At 39.9% G+C, this 22907-nt stretch overlaps 1 protein-coding gene across 3 annotated transcripts in view; it reads right to left on the reverse strand.

The window, feature by feature from the left end:
- Positions 1-22907, reverse strand: part of LOC131230969 (probable transmembrane GTPase FZO-like, chloroplastic) — a 126105-nt gene that overhangs the window by 11755 nt on the left and 91443 nt on the right. For 2 of the 3 annotated variants that reach the window (XM_058227002.1, XM_058227003.1), the window contains exon 10: positions 20211-20326. In XM_058227002.1, coding sequence (XP_058082985.1) covers positions 20211-20326 — 116 coding nt within the window. Of the gene's footprint in view, positions 1-19690; positions 19792-20210; positions 20327-22907 lie in introns of all 3 variants that reach the window. The other variant, XR_009164154.1, reaches the window with a different exon arrangement.

Below are 22907 nucleotides of genomic sequence, written 5' to 3' on the forward strand. Positions count from 1 at the left end.
CTCGCCGAAATCTGGAAACCTGCTTCAATGAAGAAATCTGATGCAACAAAAGGACAAATTCGAAGTACGGATGGTGGGGGAAGATGAAAAAAAAGATGATGGAAGATGGGGGTGAATTGGGATCGATGTGGCTTCGCACCACGGTAGTTAGCCCTTCGAAAAGGGAGGGCTTCGCACCCACTTTTGAATTCTTCCACAACTCACGAAGAGAGCAGAAAAATAAAGCAGGAATTTTTTATTAACTTCAATGAATGAAAAGAACTACAAGGGGTGCCTATTTATAGGGAGAACCCTATACCCAAAAACTCGCACCATGTGCGACACCTATTACTTGGCGATGAAGTAAACTAAAATAAAAACCAAACGAGGAAATCTAAAGCGTTCACGATGTTCTAAATAATAACAATAAGCAAAACCTAAAATATAAAACCAATCTGACGAGTGGGCCACGATCATGAGATCCCATGGTGGGCTTTTCTTGACTATCGGGCCACTTTTCTGAACCAAAACTTGACTTCTAGCTGGGAGGCCCTCCCTGGACGTCGTCATCGAGGCAGATCGATGGTGGGGTCCTCCATCTACATACGTACGTGCGTAAGGGGGGCGGCGTGAGTGCACGTGTGCGCGTGATGTCCCCATCAATTCTCCCCGGCTGCAAAGATTTCGCCACTGGAGAAATAAAACTCCTGAAACGCTTCAGGATGTCAGGATCAAGTCTCTGAAGCTCCTCTTCAGTAAGCCACGTGCTGCCTGAAGCTGGGCGTAACTTCCATTTAACCACGTACTTCTGAAACCCGCCGTCCGACGTTGAAACTATCTGATGGTCCTGGATATCCTCTATTTCCTTTTTAGGTGTGTGAAGGTTAGGTATGGGAGATAGAGGCTGGGAAAATGAGTCGGGAATGATAGGTATGGGAGGTAGAGGCTGAGAAGATGGGTAGGGATGGGTAAGTATGGGAGGTAGAGGCTGGGAACATAGGTTGGGACGGGTAGCTATGGGACGTAGAGGCTGGAAAAATGGGTTGGGAAGGATAGATATGGGAGGTAGAGGCTGGGAAAATGGGTTGGGACGGGTAGGTATGGGACGTAGAGGCTGGAAAAATGGGTCGAGAATGGTAGGTATGGGAGGTAGAGGCTGGGAAGAAAGGTTAGGAAAAGTAGATATGGGAGGTAGAGGTTGGGAAAATGGGTTGGGAATGGGCCATGGTTTAAGGGATAAATATGAGGAATCAGGATGGGTGGGCGAAGGGCCGGACAAAGTATCAGTGGTCCTCTGAAAAGTAACTAAATCCTCCACATCGGATGTGAAACTAATTCCCATGGAAGGTGGAAGATCTATCTCATACACATTGAGACCGTTTCGTTTTATAATTTTGACGGGTCCAGCGCTACACGCGTGTAACTTACGAACGGCCCTCGAAGGATACCGCTCGGGCCTGATGCAGACCATCACAGAGTCCCCAATATTGAATCCTTTGAAACATTTATACTGGTCTGTATAAAATGTGCAATGTTCATTATTAGTCATGATCTTCTGCCTGATTTCTTGATGCCATGAATGAATGTGATGCGCAAAAGACTCTGCAGACTCTGACGGCCTATGGGACAGTGACATAGGGACAAGATCAATAAGTTTCCTAGGTTTATAATCAGTAACGACTTCACAAGGACTTAGACCTGTGGACCTATCGACAAACTTATTCAACGTGAACTCGGTTGTAGGTATTATGATGTCCCATATTCTGGTGTGCTCTATATCCTTCCTAGGGGACTCATCCGGTAGATCATCAGGAAAGATATCACGTAACTCATCCATTACCGGAATGGCCTCAGTGGATAACTCTACACTAGCCGCTGGTGCACTCTCTCCAACCACAAGGCCACACATGTTGTACCCCTCAAAATAGTGGTCTTTATATCTCTCATGGGGTGGGTGTCTGGGTGCACACCCATAATTGATTCCTTGACTAACTCCATTCATTGGTGTATCCTCCAGGCCACCTGCTTGAGATTGGACATCTACTCCAATGGTGGGGTTTGTCTTAGCGATGGTCTTTAGTCGGGTAATGCGTACATCAAGCTGTTCACAACATTGGTCCATTTCCAAGCGCTTAATCATAGACTCCAACGTCTGAGATATCTTGTTTAGTGACTCTTGCAATTGTTCCATGTTTAGTGTAGGGTGCAAACCGAAACCGCAACCCGTACGTGTGGGCATACACTGACTTGCTCAACCTAAAGACCTTCTATGACAACTATATGCGTCTAAAAACTAAATGACCCTACGAGACTCTATATGAAGGAGACTACACACTGTTACTAAAATTCAGCTATATATGATGGACTGAATGCATGAAGGACTCAAACAAACTAAACCCTAAATATGTGGTGAATTCCCCTATAAGAACCCTAGGCTCTGATACCAAATTTGATGCAGGACATGGAAAATTAAATATGATATGCAAGATTGCAGGCTTAGATCACACCAAGTCAGAAACAATCACACAAATTCCACATCCCACATGAAAATCCAAACATTCAATTAAAGGGGAATCTATGCGGGTCCAAGCCGACACAGGCTAGGACTGGACCAATAAAAATTATAAACCAAACAATGTCAAAGGGAAATAAAATCAACTACTCATGCATAAAAATCAGTCCCTAATCCAAAGGATTCCCTAATTTCAATTCAAGGAACCCTAAGGTGATAAAAATGGGCAAATCAATTAGGGATCATGTAATATAGGGTTAGGATTCATGAAAAAAACGGCTATGAGAGGATAAAAGAGGATAAAAACCTGAGCCAAAAGATGATCCCGCGTGTGGACAGCAGCAATGGCCTAGACGCACGTGCATGTGATCCTGGCCGCACGTGTGTAGGGTTCACTATTCAGAAAAAGGCCAACTTAGCCCTGGTCGGCCAGGGATGGACTCTAAAACCCCCAATTCTCAGCTCGATCCGACGCACGGTTTGTGTATGGTGCTCCGCCGAATTTTCAGCCCTCCTGCAGGGCAAGATTCTGGAAATCTGCTTCAATGAAGAAATCTGATGCAACAAAAGGACAAATTCGAAGTACGGATGGTGGGGGAAGATGAAAAAAAAGATGATGGAAGATGGGGGTGAATTGGGATCGATGTGGCTTCGCACCACGGTAGTTAGCCCTTCGAAAAGGGAGGGCTTCGCACCCACTTTTGAATTCTTCCACAACTCACGAAGAGAGCAGAAAAATAAAGCAGGAATTTTTTTATTAACTTCAATGAATGAAAAGAACTACAAGGGGTGCCTATTTATAGGGAGAACCCTATACCCAAAAACTCGCACCATGTGCGACACCTATTACTTGGCGATGAAGTAAACTAAAATAAAAACCAAACGAGGAAATCTAAAGCGTTCACGATGTTCTAAATAATAACAATAAGCAAAACCTAAAATATAAAACCAATCTGACGAGTGGGCCACGATCATGAGATCCCATGGTGGGCTTTTCTTGACTATCGGGCCACTTTTCTGAACCAAAACTTGACTTCTAGCTGGGAGGCCCTCCCTGGACGTCGTCATCGAGGCAGATCGATGGTGGGGTCCTCCATCTACATACGTACGTGCGTAAGGGGGGCGGCGTGAGTGCACGTGTGCGCGTGATGTCCCCATCAGGACCCCACTGGCCTTTTAAGGCCCACACCCACACAACTGCCCCCACCAGCTCATTTTAGAGTGTGAGACCAAAGGAATGAAGTAGATATAAATCTAGGTGGGCTACACATCTGGACTGTCCAACACACAGAGCCCGCCGTAGACCCTACCATGATGTATGTAAATCCACGGTGTCCATTCGGACCCCACTGCAATGCATGTGTTTTATCCAAACTGTTCAACTACTTTGCCAACTGAATAGACCCAATTGTGGGACCCGCTGTAGACCCCGCCTTAATGTGTACCTTGTATCCATATCGTCCATCTTTGGCCAACCTTGATGTATGTGAGTTATCCATGTCGTCCACTTGTTGTGGACCTACCGTAATGTTTACATACGAACCCATCTATCGGCGGGACCAGTTGGAAGTGGGACCCACCATAATGTATGAGTCTTAGCAACGGCCCACTTTGAGTGGGTATTGTATATCAATGCCGCCCATCATGCGACCCAATTGACATGTTGTACATCATCGCCGACCATCACAGGAGGCCCACTTGATGTATATTATAGGTAGAGTTGTACACGAGTTGAGTTAGCTCGATCAGCTCGCTCGACTCGACTCGCCTCGGCTCAAAATTGGATTCAAACCAAGTCAAGCTGATTTTGGAGCTAGAAAATATTTCGAGCCGAGTTCAAGCTTGCCCGAGCTCGACTCGACTCGGCTTGAACCCTAACTTGAATCGACTAGGTGAGTCAGTCATTTTGATCTTCATGTTGCTCACCGAGTGTTTGATGAAATGCCTCAACAAAGTGTTGTTTCTTAGACTGCCCTCATATCTTGATCTCAATGCTGCTCTCCGAGTGTTTGATGAATTTCCTGCAAAGCACTCTTACTGATTTGCATTCAAAGTGTGGAAAATTGAAGATGCAATTTGTGTTTGAGAAAATGTCGGACAAGCTCGAACTCGGCTTGAGCTGGCCCGAGCTACTAACCGAACCGAGCCAGGATGATCGGTAAGACTCAAGGAACGAGCCGAGCCGAATTCGAGCTGGGGTTGGATACTAGCCAAGCCGAGCCGAGCTGTGCCAAGCTCAACTCAGTTCGACTTGTGTACAACTCTAATTGTAGGGCTCAGATGACCCGACCAAGGTGTACCAAAGATGGTTATAAACCCAAGAATGAGCTTATTATGGTGCTTATAGAAACCCTTGACCATTCCCAAGTGGTATGTGCGGAGTCCATTAAATCGGCCCATGGGCCTTGAACCTGTCCGAAGCTACTAAAGGATATTCGTCTTGCGATAAATGAGGTGTGATTGTATATGTTAATGGTATGTGTGATTATAATGATAGATGATAATTATAAATTATGATAATGGTGTTGACAATTATGGACTAATAGAGGCATGTGATTCGATGCCTTGAGTAACATTGTTCTACTTCCTAGCATTCTAATTTTACTTAGACATGTTGATGCGATCATGCTCTTGCATACATCATGAAGTGTGGCATACTATGTGTGTGGTATTGATCGTGGCATAATCATGTGCATGTGTACAATATGGATTATTTATGTGCATAAAACGGACCATCGAGCCGCAACCACTTGATAGCCAATGATGGCTTACATCAGTCTATATGACCAAGGACTAAACATGAACATGTCAAGCCGAGTGGCTACTTGGTTGTGAATCCTCTCATGAGCATGCATCATAAGAATGATACATTGGATGTGTGTGATACATTGTACATGGATAATGCTATGCATACTCTTAGCATTCACATGGACAGATTGGCGAGATATGGAGATGCAGATTTGGGCACCATAGCTATTCTCATAGTCACATGGGATGGATATTACAGTTCTGATTATGATCTATGATTTGGATACAGTAAGTGCTTAAATGTTTAGCACAGATAAGGTTGTCAAATTTCGTAAGACAAAGATATACAGCGACTTTCTTAAGATAGATACACAGCGATACCGGTCAGATCGCAACTACACTTCATGAAGATCAGCTCAAGATCGACTTCTCATCTCAAGACGATGTCGCTCAGTTTCAAGTTTATCAAGACTAGATGATCTCTGTATTTGCTAACCAACAGGTGATATGACCCTCGAAAGACCTTAGGTTAGGTGCTTTCAAAAATTGTATAATTTGGGTTATCTATGGTGTGTTTGCTCTAGAGTTCGATCAACCTAATTTCAGGTTCGGCAAGCCTAACTTCTTCAGTCAACATAACTTCGGGTTCGGGCTAAAAATCAAAATCTATTGAAAATTCGGCTAGCCTAACTTTAGGTTCGGCTAGCCTAAACTTGAAGTTCGGCCAGCCCGAGTGAAGTTCGGGTCAAATTCAAGCAATGCAATTCTTGAATTTTTGCGAGAATTTGGTCGGCCGAATTGGACATTCGGCCAACTGAATTTCGCCTTGGGCTAGTCGAATTTTGGATAAAATTTATCTCACACAATCCGATAGTTGTTAGAACGAATTCGGTGGAATTCGGCCAGCCGAACCTATTCTTTAGCCGAATTTTCAAATCCTTTGGCTATAAATAGGGACCTTCTCTCATTTTAAATCATAACAAAAAATCACTATAAACCCTCTGCAAGTGAGAGAGAAGCTCAAGCCCTCGTCAAGCTGATTGTGCGGTATTTATATATTTATTTTAAGCTTATTCAATTCCCTTTCTCAAGCGAATCTCAATTATATTCTAGCAAGTGTTCTATACTCCACTTGAGAATTAAGAGAATTGAACCTGTAACAATAGGGTTTTGCATTTTCTAAAATACTTTAGAACCCTATACTCTTTCTGGTTGAGCGAACACCGCCTGCTCTACATTCAAGAAAGAAGATCTCCTATTACAAGCTTCGACTGCATCTTCGAATCTTTATTTGAAGATAAGTACACTATTTATTTTATTTCATTTAGATTTTTTTGAGATAGATTGTGAAAATCTCAGTGGGTTTTGTTTGTGATAGCTCATGAAAATCACAAAGTGGGCTTTTGTTTGTGATCGCCCGTGAAAATCACAAGGAACTGTATAAGGTTGTTAAGGTGAACCTGTGAAAACCTTGAAATATTGAAAGCCAAAATTACAAGGGTAATAATTTTGGGAGTGGAGTAGGTGTGGTTTTTTAAAGCACAGAACCACTGCAACCGCTTGTGCCTTGTAGTGAATGCTTATTTCTTTTTGGTGTTGAATGTTATTTATTTCATTCTTTGTGGTGAATACTCTATTTATTTTATCTTCTCTTACTCGTTTGAATGAATGATTTTAAAGACATTCGTAAAATAAGGTTGTCCTGCCTAATATTTTAGGTGAAGGTTGTCATACGAAATATTTGGAATCAAAGTTTCAATGCTTAGGCGATTGAGATTTTATATTCCATATTTGACATTGTCTTATCATCCCCCCTAAGGACATCAATAGCTTGTCTTTTTGAATACCCCAGATGTGTATGAAGTTGTGGAACACCGAATGTGCGAAATAGTGGGGTAGATAGAAATCCATTGGGTTGAAAGTCCATAAACCCTGATGGTACTTGGGGATGCCTCACTATGGGGCCGAGTGGATAACATGGGTCATAGTTTGTTTGACTCCCATTGTCGAGGTCAAGTGAGAAGAGGTGGGTCCAACCTACGTAAGGGTTTAGGCAAGAACAGGGACCGGTTTGACCCACCGGGGAGGAGAAGTGTGAATGTGATACACTACTGTTGTGCCCGACGGGTGTCCTACGACCTCATCGACATGGCGGGTATGCAAGGTCTTACTCATAGCATTAGATGCATGGGTACAACCCTGGTGATTTCTAGTGATGTGATGATTTGACATGGACTTGGGCATTTAATGTTGTGCAGATGCGACAACGATTGTGGATCGTCGTATGGTAGTTTGTTGGCCTTGGCATGTGATGCCAGGAGGTGACATGGTGATGCTTGGTAGCATTGGTTTGGAGCATGATCATGATGCATATGCATTGCATTGCATTATATTGATATCAACGTCATACCTCACATATTACATGCATTCCGTCATACACGATTCCTTCATGGCATACTTATCTTACTTTCCTACTTGTAGGACACACCGCACACACGTGTACTCAATAGGCTTTAAAGTTCATGCCTTCTTTTTTATAATATTTCAAGATAGTACCAGAAATAGGAGTAGGAGTTGATGCATGTCGCATGATTTTTGTACACTACGCTTCCGACTCATTTTGATGATTATGTACCGTTGTGAAACGATTGTATTGTAATTATAACGTATAGTGAGAATTGGTTATTTTGCTTATGTTGGAAATATCAATCTTTATGCCTAATATCTATCAGTGACCAAAAAAAAGGTCCCAAAAATTTATAGTCAAGCTTTGAGCTCGGGATTTGGTTTATGGGCGTTGGGTGCCATATTCGAGGCACGACATGATCAAGGTGTGCCAAAACGGTTACGTATCGGGCGATACGTAACGGTAACGGTGGGAACCGTTACGCGTTTCGGGGTCGTATTGGCCGATACCCGATTTTGTACCCGTATCGGCCGATACAGGCCCGTTACGGGGTGTAACGGCCGTAACGGGCCGTTACGGGCCCGTAATGGTAACTTTTTTTTTTTCATTTTAAGTTCTGTTTTTGCTGTTTTTTTGAAACCTCTTGCTTCCAAACTGTTTCTCACTCCTTTTACTACTAATTTCGACCAACCTTGGCTAGGTATTTGAGAGAAAAACACATTATATTATATATTTTTTTGAATCAAAGCTCGGTGGGCCATTTTTCAAAAATTCGTCAAAAATAGGTATTTATACTTTTTTTAATATCTTTTGTTGTTTTAATCATGTCATATGATGTGTTAATCATAGTAGAACATGTTAATGTGCATTTTACAGATTTGGGGTGCCATTTAATAATTTTTTTATATTTTTTTCTATTTACGCATGAATTTTGGCCCTTTTTTTAAAAATTCGAAAAATCAATTTTTAATGGTTGTTTTGCTGTTTTAATCATGCCATTTGATGTGTTAATCATAGTAGAACATGTTAATGTGCATTTTACAGATTTGGGGTGCCATTTTATAATTTTTTTAATATTTTTTTCTATTTACGCATTTATTTTGGCCCTTTTTTTGAAAATTCGAAAAATCATTTTTTAATGATTCTTTTGCTGTTTTAATGATGTCATATGATGTGTTAATCATAGTAGAACATGTTAATGTGCATTTTACAGATTTGGGGTGCCATTTTATATTTTTTTCTATTTACGCATTTATTTCGGCCCTTTTTTTGAAAATTCGAAAAACATTTTTTAATGATTCTTTTTCTGTTTTAATGATGCCATATGATGTGTTAATCATAGTAGAACATGTTAATGTGCATTTTACAGATTTGGGGTGCCATTTTATATTTTTTTAATATTTTTTTCTATTTACGCATTTATTTCTGCCCTTTTTTTGAAAATTCGAAGAATTATTTTTTAATGATTCTTTTGCTGTTTTAATGATGCCATATGATGTGTTAATCATAGTAGAACATGTTAATGTGCATTTTACATATTTGGGGTGCCATTTTATATTTTTTTTAATATTTTTTTCTATTTACGTATTTATTTCGGCCCTTTTTTTGAAAATTCGAAAAATCATTTTTTAATGATTCTTTTGCTGTTTTAATGATGTCATATGATGTGTTAATCATAGTAGAACATGTTAATGTGCATTTTACATATTTGGGATGCCATTTTATATTTTTTTAATATATTTTTTTGTATTTACGCATGAATTTTGGCCCTCAAAAATAACTGCAAACACCTAAATGTAAGATATTTTCATATTACATTCATTCTAATATATCTATCATTGATAGTAGATAGTTAGAAAATTAAATATATGAATTTTGTAGTCAAATTCAGGTTATTTGGTTCATAAATTCATCAGATAGTCCGATACAACTTCTCACCAAAAAGTGGACCGTTACACAACCATAAACATGTTCCAATTTATAAATGAATGCATATTTGGAATGCTTAAAATATTCCGGATTTAATCCATATTTTTTTGGCAAAAAAAATTTTTGCGCCGTTACGCCACTGTATCCATATCGGTTTTGGAGGTCACCGTTACGCCAACCGATACCGATACGGGACACCTTGGACATGATACATAAAGGTAATTATTGTGACCATTACGCAATATAAGGCTCAAAAGGGGCAATTGTATTTTTAGGACCGTATTGGCCGTTGCAGGGCATAACGATTATTACCCCCGTCACGTTCAAAAAACGACCACTTCTTTTATCAATGTAAATCCATTTGTTCTCAACTTTCCACTCTACTCATTCTAAAAACTTTTGTACAACATTCTATAACTGTTTTCGACCACTTGTACTATAGTTTTTAAGATGAAAATAGTACATTGAAGCGATTTGGGCGAATAGAAACTACAAAGTTCATTTTTTCAAAAAATTGAAAAAAGTGGTATGTTCATGTTTTCCAATTTCTAATTTTAATGCTTGATTGTGATGTATAAACATTAGATACACATAACTATGCTCATAAATTCACCAGGCAACCCAATACAACACTCATCAAAGAGTGGACCGTTACACTACCATGAACATGTTCAAAATTAGAAAGAACAAAAAAAGAAATACATATTTGGAATCTTATTTTAGATTTTTAAAATATTTTTCCATAATTTTTTGAGCAAAAATAAAATAAAATTGAACCATTATGGGGGTCATAACAGTCGTTATGCCCCCCATGTTGGCCGTTACGACTGATTCCTATATCAATAACGGTGGTGACCGTTACGGCCACCATTATTGATAAGGAATACATTAAGTGAAATGGTGTAGTGAAAAAAAATGTACAAAACTTTGTTGAATATGCTAAGATCAATGATGGACATGCAAACCTACCAACAATCTTATTGGGAAATGCATTAGTCACAATAGTTCAGCTACTAAATACCTTCAAAAACTCTTTCTAAAACCCGTGAGTTGTGGACTTGTAGAAGACCGTTTCTAAGTCATTTACATTTGTGGGGATCTCTAAACCATGTTTTTGTTCCAACAACACATTGAGCAAATTGGAGAGAGACAATTGAATGGATTGTCATCGAATATTCAATTCACTATACAAGATACGTACAAGTGTACGAGGAACAAGAAAAATGGATTGAAGTCAGATCCCAAGATTAGAATGTTTTAGAAGTACTCAAGAACAAAGAGGCACAAAATAGAGATTAAGCTATATGAGCTACCAAGAGCAACTAAGAATAGTGGGAGCCTCACACCCAATGATGATGATCATGCCACTACCATAATTCAAGATATAGTGGGAGCACGTCGGCCAAAGTTCCCCAATTGTGGCATAGTCACAAGGCCTAATGACGAAAAGACACCTTCCGATAGAAGGTCATGTGTACTCTTGCATCGCAGTTAATGAAGACAAACCCACACATAGGGGTGTACATCGATTCGAACCGAGTCGAGCTGGCCTCAACTCGGCTCGACTCGGTCACCAGGCACACCCAGCTCTAACTCAGCTTGGCTCGGTTACCGAGCCGGCATCTCCAGCTCGGCTCAGCTCGATCAGCAATCAGACCAGTTCAAGCCGAGTTCGAGCTCAAGCTTTCAAGCCGAGTTCGAGCTCAAGCTTTCAAGCCGAGTTCGAGTTCGAGTTCGAGTTCGAGTTTAATTTTTTTGTTTAGTTTTCGAATATGAGTTCGAGTTTAGTTTTTGAGATTATACGATGTCGGAACTCGAAACTAGGAAATCGGAAGTATCGAGTTAAAATTATAATTTTACTACATACATTGAATAACACAATAAAGCATAAATTAAAATATCAAATACAAACTGAAGACACTACTGTAGTTCGTCTGCCGAGCCCGAGCTGCCATCCAAATCTTCATATACGTACTCGTTCACCTCTCCCGAATCAGAAGGTGGAGATAACTTTTTATCGTCTTCTTATATAGTTTCAATTAGATTTTTCAAACTTTCTTAAGATAGTTATTGATCATATATACGGTCCCTATGGTCAAACCCTTTCATGATATAATTTAAGAAATTCTGGATCAAAAGATACTTTCGTAAGGATAAATCTTGAATTGTTTTGTATGGTCTAGATGTATCCAAGTCTCTGTATGGTTGGAGATCTATATATAGTATAAATGACTTGTTCCAAAACCATCCATTGGATCGGATTTCCAAAAGGAGAATCTAATCAATACATTTCACGTGCTACTTGAAGTGTATGTTGGATATATGTTGTACATAACATTCATTCTCTTATTAACCCACTTGGGTGTGGGATCACTTGTGATTTATATATTTTATTAGTTCATCCAATCTAAAAACCCATGTATATTGCTGTGTTTCTCTTATCTATGGTTTGCTAGCATGTGGGCCCCACTTGCCGTTAGATCTATTTCATTTCCTTGGCACTTTCTGTTTGCTGAAATTTTCTAAGTACTTAGTTGTATTGCATGTAAGCCTCTTTGACACCTTGTAGTGGGCCCCACACTCTGTAGTTAAGGGTCCCACTTTGGGGGATGTTTAATCCTTATATAAGTGAGCTGGGATGTCCCACCTTTTTGTCAGGAATGATCCCTAAGTGTTTGAAAATTGGGCCCTAACTTGTGACAGACCCCATTGCTGAAAATTGTCTGATTATTTGTGTTTTGGACCAAATTTGGGCCTCCATAATGGACCACACGCTAGAGATATAAGTAGTCCACCACTTGGAACCTTTAACTTATACCAATGAATAGATAAATAATATTTTACTCGAGCTAAATCAGACCCCACATGAACAGGGAGTGGATCCCAAAATGTGGTCAGGCATGGTTGTACAGAAAATTATGTGCAGAAAATTACAGTACCTATGTTTGGCCCTATACCAAATATTACATGTGCACAACCAGTTGGTCTCAGCTTATAGTTTTTGAAGTACATATATAGTAGAATCAAGGGCACCTGATGGGACACTGAAAGGAGGTCCCCTGTGATTATGGGACACACTCAAGATTGGGCCAAAACTAAATCTGCACTGTGTTTCCTGCACATTTCCTTCAAGTACCCATATTTGGGACATTACCGTAAATTGCATACACCAAACCAATGAGGATCGCCTTATACCTTTTAAAGCCTATACATAGAGCTACCAGATGGATCCTTCCTTTCACCAGATGGATGTGAAATTTATGTGGGGCCACGTCAGTATAGTCCACCACCTTCCCAAAACATTTAATGCAGCATGTAAACTCTGAAAAATAACTCTCAGATATTGTTGGGCTTAAAAACCTTTAGTGGGCCATCTAGTATGGGATATCTTGTATGGGCCTTACCTTTCATGTAATGTGGTCCACTTGGCATGTTTTGTAAATGGGTGTTGTATAACTTGCAAAATATTTAGTGGATAGATCTTGATGTTCAAACGTGCTCTTAAGATATAGGTGGCCTTGGGCCCATCTAAATGATGCAAACCTAAGGCCCAAGCGGGCCCAACACTAAGAAAAATCGTTGGGGAATGAGAAACCCACAACGGTGACCTTCCTTGAGCCCGTTGGGCAGGCTCATCGCCTACCAGGCAGCGTGCCTTGCACACTACCTTTAGTCAAGTGGACCACACTTAGTGAGCCTATGTTACATTGCATAAACTGAATAATTGGGCTTTTCTTGGTTTGTTGTGTATGTGGCTAGTGGGCCCAATATGATGTATGACAGGAAAGATATTAGCATGTTGTCATTTACGTTTGAGATTGTGCATCGTTTCTAGTTAGTGGCATGTGTGGTTAGACATTTATACCCTTGGGTTGGCCTATTGGTTCACCAAGTGGGACTCACACTTGACTTATACGACCCCATGCCTTGCATGTAGTTCAAGTCCAGTGTGGAAGTCACACTAGTTAGGACGCACCTAGCGATGAGTGAGATGATGATACATGTATGGTAACATGTTAATAATGATTGTGAGTTGTTGGCTGAAATGATAGATAGGATTTAATGGATGGTGAATTATAGCATATGCATTGATGATGGATGAGTAATTATTTATAGTACTTATGACATCGTTTATGTTAATCATGAAGTGAAAATGATCCTCATGGTAATAATGATGATATTATATATATATATATATATAGGCATGCTCACCTACGCATGTGTGCACCTTTGCACACGTGTCATGGGTGTTGAATCCAAACGGTCCATAAGATGCAGAATCCCATGAAACCTCAGGGGGTGAATTTTCACCCTGATCTAAGATTTTGGTGGACCATAGCAAAGAGAAATTCAAATCAAGGGAAGAAACTGTTCGCATTTTTCATGGCCCACCAAAGTTTTGGTTCAAAGAAAAAATTGGTACCAAGGGGTTTCAAGAGGTTCTGCTTCATGTGGACCGTTCAGATTTTCGAGACTCATCAGATATGATGAGTTCTCAAAAAAGTTCGTATGTAGTCCGTGCGAACTGGTTCGCAGGTGAGCATTCCGCAATATATATATATATGATGACAAAACATGCTAGTTGACTACCATGCTTGATATCCAAGTGATAATAATGCACGTATTGATTGTCGTAATGATAATGTGGATAAGATAATCATATTTTACTTGATGCATGTGAATCCCTACATGTTATGTACTCTATGCACATGATTACATGATACATGCTCATACGCATCATTGGTATGCCTGTTATGAGGGATGATTGATTATAGCATATGCCATTGGGCTGAGATGTTTATGGGACTCCTTGCGAGACGGAGTTGCCTCCACATGATCGCGCAATACGCGCAAGTTTGATGCATGACTGGATGGTATGACTCATGCATCTCGCATTTTGTATGACATGATCAACACACTGAGAACATGCTTAGTATAACATCATGATACATGCTCATACGCATCATTGGTATGCCTGTTATGAGGGAAGATTGATTATAGCATATGCCATTGGGCTAAGATGTTTATGAGACTCCTTGTGAGACGGAGTTGCCCCACATGATCGCGCGGTATGCGCAAGTTTAATGCATAACTGGATGGTATGACTCATGCATCTTGCATTTTGTGACATGATCATTCGGCGCCCTAACGACATTTGGGTTGTGGCATCCACAGGCTTATCGTGGATGGTCAGATGGGACACCGAAAATGTTTGGGATTCAGCATATGGGCACTTTGGATGTCCGTGGGTGAAAGTCCTTAAACCCCCGTGGTCAGGGGATGCTCCAACATCTAAACAAAGTGGATACATGAGCACCCGAGTGCGGAATACCAATAAGCCGCCTCCCATTGTGTCGTGGTCGGTTGGAAGGGGGTGTGACCTTACCCGTTCGGGTGAAGGAGGCATAGGTAGGTTGAGTTTGACCAGCTCGGGAAATGGGTCCGCTATCGACGAGCCGGGTAGATATTGGCAGACTACTAGCCATGCGGATAGTGAGGTATCTTCCACTCACCTGGTTGCGTGCGACGGGGCGACAATTTGGTGTACAATGTACTAGACCCTAGTGATATCCCAGAGATGTACGGTATTGATATTGTGACGCCCCGTCACTGTTGCACACATGGGCGAGCACACGTGGGCGAACGCTGATGTGGCGGGGCCTAAGGGCCTGGGCGAGCTACCAGTGGTTGGCAGGCTACTATGCATACAGTGGGGCAGAACCTTGTCCCACATCGAAAACGCTGTGGTGGTTATATGTGGACTTACGGAGTAGGAGTTGCGTACTCAGCATTTGATTGATTCATTCATTCATTCACTATCCACTCGGGCTAGTGGTGTGCAACTAAATCATTATGTGAACCTTCGCCATGACCATGATTTCGGTTGGGTAAGTGACCAACCTGAGATCAGGAGTTTACCACATTAAGTCTAGCTATCCAAATTTAGGTATGAGACTGGTCTGGATAGAAGTCCCTTTTAATGAATCCCACAGCTTGCGATACCACGTACTATCATCCCGACTACACACTCCAGCTTTGTCATTTCTTTTGCATTGTATACTGCATTACATCCTCGGCATATGACAATTGGTTTACTATATTTCTGCATTGCATGGCCTAGATAAGGCTGATGGTATTCGTGGACTCGTCGGGATTTGCATATTGCATTGCATCCTCAGCGTATGACATTTGGCTTACTACAGCTCTGCCATTGCCTTCCATCGTATGCCATATAATAGAAAATGGAATTTGATTATCTTGCTCATGATGATTGGCTATTTAAATGATTCATGGTTGCTTGTTGAGTGACATCCCTATTATTCATGTCATGTTCATGATAACCTGTATAGTTGTACGACATGATTGATTGATAACCTACTCACCTATGATAACATGACTGGTTGATAACATGCATATGGTTGTTTTGGATGTCTTTATGGGAGCGTCCTGATAAGACGTGTTTTACTCCCAGCACACAGTAGACTCGCGAGTTGTGGTTTGCTCATACATATGACTTACACTTTTTTAGGATGCATACAAGAGTTGTTGGAGTTTGCTATTGTTTTCTTCATTACTGTTGAGCTGGTGCACCATATTATGTGTGACATGTCGAACAGGTTCGTCTCTTCGATATGCATTAATACCATGAACAAAATGTGTAACCGCCTAAACAGATTAACCGTTCAAAAAATAATAATAATAATAAAATCTTCGCCATGAGATGGGTTTCGTGTTCGGTAAGTTCGCTAATCGTCCACCAAGTCCAGTAAGTGGCGAGGAAGTTCTCTAACCTGAGTTCAGGACTTGGGAAGTGGTACTTCCCAAGTTCCAAATTTGGGGCGTGACACGATCTAGCGGAGAATGTATGCACCCAAAACAACACTTCGTTGAGTCATTTCATCAAACACTCGGCAAGCAGCGTCAATATCAAAATAACCGAGACACCGAGCTTATTCGATCTGAGTCAATTCGAGTTAAGGTTCGATTCGAATCGAGTCGAGCAAGCTCGAACTCGGCTCGAAATTTTTTTGAGCTCAAAAAACCAACTCGACTCAATCCGAATCCAATTTCAAGCCGAGGCGAGTCAAGCTTTTCCGAGTCGAGTCGTGTGAGCTGACCGAGTTAACTCGACACGTGTATAGCTCTAAAGCTAGGGGGACCATACAATGGGAATGCCCACATCCACATCTATTAAGAGGGTTATATAGTTATATGGACCACATCCTCATGCGTTAATGCTCCCTCTTAAACTGGAGCATAGATGTTGTCTACACCAAGCTAGGAGTATATGTGTGCAGATTGACTATGAGGAAGGGCCTTGATAAACACATCAACAAGTTGATCCTGAGACTGGATATATAGTGCAGAGATTTCGCCACAAATCCATGTCAATGCATGAGAACAATGCATAGACATGGATTTTCATTGCAATCCATGCTAACATTTGAAAAAAAAAAAAAAAACATGAAGTGTCTATCAATTATTGCACCTTCGAGTTCTAGCTCGTCTCCATTTCGAGTTGAGATTTCTCCATAAATCCAAACTTCTATTCAATAAAAACCAAGAGTGATCAAAATCACCTTAGGAACAAAATTCTAAAGAAATTTCCTAAAAAATGTGATATTTTCTAGGGTTCTGAAAATTTTTCCAATTTTCTATCAATTTTTAACCTATTTACAAATGTTACCCTGGTATCGAGGATATTATAGCTAGTATTGAGAATATAATCGATTATCGCAGATATTATCACTAGTATTGAGGATGTTATAAATGGTATTACCAATGCTAGGGAACTTTTATGAAGGATTATTCTCAAAATATTGTTGATATAAATAATATTGCCAAGTATCCTATTAATATCAGAAATATCAGTGAATTATTTGGAAATTTTTATACTTACAACAGTTTTAGTATCGTTGACTTGGCGATACTGATAATATTAGCGATATTATCGATAATATCATAGATATTGGAACACTAATCACGGCTTAATCCTTGACATAAAATATAATGTACATTAAGGATGAGGTTGGCACATATGAGTGCTTACCGCTTGTTGCAGTTTTGCATGAGACAGCTTGAGTTGACTGGCAATGCGACTCTAAGAGTCGAATGACATTCGCAGTAGGTTCAAGGTTAGGAGTCACTGAACTAAATCACTAATTGGCGCATTTTAGAAAAGAGTTGTGTGTGGAGCTAGGCTAAGAGTTAGTAAACTAAGTGCTTGGAGCAATGTAGACTAGACATGCGCATTCTAGACTGGACGTATGTCTATTCTCTACTTTACGACATGGACAAGCAACCACGTGTCTAGAGAGTGTTGAGTTAATCCGCTCTAGAACCACTTTACCTACAAATGCGTAATTCGATCTAATAAGTGGAATGTGTGAATGATCGATCTTGTACATGACTATTATGCCCTTATTCAATTTTATGTATAGGAGGATGAGGTTGGGTGTCGCTACTTTGGTGTACAATACAAAATTCATGTTTGATACAACGGAGGTTTATTGCTAGAAAAGCAGCTTAGTCGATTCCAAATTGCGAGAGGAAACCTCGATAGTGATATCAGGTTTCAAGAACCAAGACTATGCACTGCTGGGATTTCTCCCTCATGGCATTATTAGGTTTTTGTGAGAAACACTTTGTTTGGAACTATATTTCCAAAATTATATGTAAATAAATGTCTTTTTGAAAGTATCAAAAATGTTTCATGAAGAAAGATATTAACTTAATAAGTTGATAAGTGCATGGAATAGGGCTAAGCGGCCTGACATCACAGATCGTCTCCTCTCTACGAGGTCATGTGAGTATTGAGAGGTTGGTAGGTTGTATGCTTGTGTGGTGGTCATTTGGCAAATAGTTGACTATGTATAGAGATAGTGGAATCCCGACTAATCTCACCCTTGATCCTCATGTCCTACATAGTCTTGATCAAATGTGTTGAAAGTATTTTGGACATGCCGCCATTGTCACACAATTACCTATGCATGCAACCCTTAGGAAGGCCCCTCCCCACCACTACTCACAACTCACACTTCTTATGTCTTTTTTCATTGCTCTCTCTCTCTCTCTCTCTCTCTCTCTCTCTCTCTCTCTCTCTCTGACAGTGATTATATGCATTAGGGAAGGAAAGAAAGAAATGAGGAATGGAGTCAAGAAAGAATGAAGAAAATAAACAAAAGAAAAGAGAAAAAAACTACGAGGGAGAAGATAGAGGTAGAGGCCAAATGTTCTGTTCTAGCTTGAACCATATACGTTGGCATATTGCCATTGTCACTGAATTAAGGGAGTGTTGTGACCCATCTTCCAAATTCATGGTTGTTTTGAGTGGGCCGCATATTTCCAACCTTTACAAATCCCGATCCCGTCCATCATGTAATTGTCTTGCTCAATCCTGATTTTTTTTTATTTTTTATTTTTTGCGTGTGTGTGTGGGTGGGTGGGTGTCGGGGGGTGTTGGGCCAAATCTGGGCCATCAAATTGCATAAATCAATGCCCAGCAAAAGTACATATGAAATCTTTACCATAGATACAAAACATATGTAGATTACTTCTAGTAACCAAATTTGTAGGAAGATTGCATCACCATGTGATTCAAACTTCAAAGTAAAAATACTTCAATGTCAACTAAGAAATGCAACTACGACACTGCACTATAGTTCTATGCAGTGCCATCCTCTCTGTACAGTTGGCAAATGTCTATGACGATCATGGCATTAAAAATGGTTACGTAGCTTTCATATTGGTAGATACATAAAGGAAACAACCAACCCCATTATGCATAAATCAGTCTCTTGCCGACAGAGCATTCCTACCAAAGAATGGCCCGGTACACCATCAGATACATTTACAAAGCAAAGAAAAGGAACAAATTATTTGGAACCCTCGTATTTTTTAGAATTTTACCAAGAATTTTTTCCTAAAAAAGGGTCATTACATGGGCCATATCGGTCTAGGTGGTCCCATATCATATCAGCCAATATGTTGGCCGATACTATTACATAATGCGTTGGCAGTGATAGATACTGTTGACCTAGTGGACCACCACATGGATGGGCAATAAAACAGAAATCACAGCGATTGGATAACTCGGATGATCCAGTAAGATTTACCCATTGATTGTGGTGCAGTGCTCTATTTTGAACTTTCCCTTTTCGACCATTGCTTAGACTTGACGGTGAATTCCTTGCCTTTTGCACTATGGTTCATCTACCTGGTGACCCAACAAATCAGCAGTCCTAATCACCGTACACAACTGCCATGCTTACAATACAGAGATTTCGATGCACACATCAAGGAGAATCATCATAGCTACACTGTCAACTAAACGTCAACTTTTTAATAAAATGGATGATATGGTTTTGTATATCAATCTTTCAGGGACTGCAAACCATAATGAGCATGCGGAGAAATCCTAGATAATACTCAAACCATGCTTTTCAAGTTGGATGATATGAATATGTGGTAGGAGATAACTATGAATTATGCACAAGTGCCGCCCTAAACTGGTCAGGCTAGAACCTTAAAAGAATAGTAAGATGAGCCTCAGCCAGTTTCAGGAAAGAATTATATATGTGTAGAGAAAGAAGATTATGATTATGTGAAATGCCAATAAAGAAATAAATATTTTACCCGCCAGCAGAACAAAAGCCTAGAGCAAGAAGATCCTCCAACGTGGTCGGTAGCACAGATGTTAGAAGCGAAGCAGACAAACCTGCAGCCCCAAGTCCTCCAAAAGTTCCAAAAACCTGACAAAGAACAGGTAAGATGGATATATGACAAATTAAAAAGTATTAGACCTATGATGCCAAGATACTTGTATATGGTCATGTACAATACAACAAGATACCAATAAATGAAATAGATGCCTGTCAAATATTTTGTAACCAAATCCTGTTGTATTAGATTCATTACTTTTGAATTAATATGCTGGAAAGAATAACAAACATTACTTTGTTTAACAAAATTAGAAAGCCATATAATAGGTCATATGATTATAACAAACATCATAAAACTAAATATGAATAGCATGTTATAAATGGGAAGCCCTTATCCATGTCATTATCCTGCATTTTTGAGAAATGTAAGTCATTCGACTCATTCCCCCTTCCTGTATCCATGTCTATATCGATAAATGGGTATCATATGATTGGAAAGTATTGGAAGGCTTCAAATATCAAACAAGACATCAACACCATAGGAAGAAAGATCGGTATCACATATTGGAAGAGCAATTTGAGTTTGTCTATAAAAACTGCTATAACTGAAATCTTAATTTCGTGACTAGGGCTTTCTAGTTTTACCAAGGTATGGAATGATAGCCACCAATAGTTAACCCATTTGAAACATGGCTCTTCCCAATCAACTGACTTGAAGCCCATCTCTATCTTCTAGGTCCCGATATTTAAAAATGGCATCCCTTAATCTCTGAATCTTAAGATTAATGCCATTGTCATCACAAAGTCCATGAGGCACCCTTCTACAATCCAACCTTGTAATAATTTGATTGGACGTGATGATGCACCTGAAAATTTGAAAATCCAACATTTCGCAAAAAATATTTTATGGCCAAAATACTCGGGAATCATTCGCCATAATTATATTTGCCAGTTGTCTCTTTTCTCTTGGAAGTGGATTGCGTCCAACCCCTGCCCGAACAATAATCTGTCCACATAGGGGCTCATGTGGGCCCACTGTGATGTATCTGATTATCCACGCCGTCCATCCATTTTCTCAGATCATTTTAAGGTATGATCCCAAAAATAAGGCAGATCCAATGCTCAAGTGGACCACACCAAATAGTGAGCTTGGGTTGCATTAAATGCACAAAGCATTAAATGCAAGTTGCCTTAAATGCCCAAAAATGAGGCAGATCCAACGGTCAAGTGGACCACACCAAATAGTGAGCTTGGGTTGCATTAAATGCACAAAGCATTAAATGCAAGAGTCATCCCTAGTGTGGTCCACTTGATGTTGGGTCTACCTCATTTTTGGGCTCATACCTTAAGATGATCTGAGAAAATGGATGGACAGCATGGATAAACAAATACATCACAGTGGGCCCCACATGAGCCCCTATATGGATGGATTATTGTCCGGGCAGGGGTTGGACTCAATCCGCTTCCTTTTTTCTTATGGTAAAACACCAAAACTCTTTAAATTTTTTAGCAAGTCCTGCCATGAGGTAGAGCTCAATAGGCAGACAAGAAGAGACTGCAAGAAGTTCAACACTGCATAAAAACATTGTCTAAACTTTGTTCTCAAACCTCATATAACAAACCACAAAAGCTAGGTTCAAGCTCCACTATTCTTAATATAATGTGTTCCGGTTAAAAACCATTATAAATGTTCAGGGCCATGAGTGAAAAAACAGAATGTGGAACTTCCAAAAGAGATAGAGAGAGAGTGAGAGAGAGAGATTAAAAAATAAATAAGAGTTAAAAAAGCAACTTGCAACTCTCAATTAAAAAACGAAGTGATCTAAGTATGCACCTTGCAGAACCAACCAACTTAAATTTTCTCAAGCCCTCTCTCCAACTAATCAGTACTATGAAATCCAACAACAAATGAATGTTTGAATCAAAGATGCCAAGTGCACCATCTCTATGTTTAACAATTAGGAATGTACGGTTAACAGTCCAGTTTTCTAATGACCACAATTGTCAAAACCCAAATCTACAAATTCATTAGGTGTTGGTAGTTGAGTTTGCAATATTTCATTGTCTTTTTGCTAGGTAATATACCATTGCCTTCTTATTGTGCTTCAAGTATTTTTCTTAGTATCGGTATCGTCACATGTATTATGTAACGTTGGCTTGGGGTACAGTCAGAAACATGTATCAATATCCCCGCAATAATATCTAGAAATGTATAGCTGACTGAGGGAAACATTGAGGAAACATAAAATGGTGGAACTTCTCAATGAAACTTTAGGAGATGCTAAAATACACATATTTGCATATTTAAGAATCAAATAATACCGAAAAAGATGCATATTTGTATATTTAGGAATCAAATATTAAGTTTCCCTTTAATGGGGCCTAAAAGCATATATCGTTGACTCAAGGAAACATTGGGGAAACATGGGGAAAATGGTGGATCCATCCATCCATGCATGCATATAAATTTGGTGCAAAATATCATGAAATAGGTGCAACCAAGTGCAACCAGTGTTTGAAATATCGGTATCGCGTTACATATCGCACCCTTGGGATACGGATACGTATCGGTTATCGCATGGGATATATCGGTTGTATCGCGTAATATATCACTGTTGTTGAAAACATGGGGAAACATTAGAAATTGGTTGACTTTTTCAATGAAATTTCA

The sequence above is a fragment of the Magnolia sinica genome, chromosome 17 (genome assembly GCF_029962835.1).
Source record: "Magnolia sinica isolate HGM2019 chromosome 17, MsV1, whole genome shotgun sequence".
In the NCBI taxonomy this organism is placed as follows: domain Eukaryota; kingdom Viridiplantae; phylum Streptophyta; class Magnoliopsida; order Magnoliales; family Magnoliaceae; genus Magnolia; species Magnolia sinica.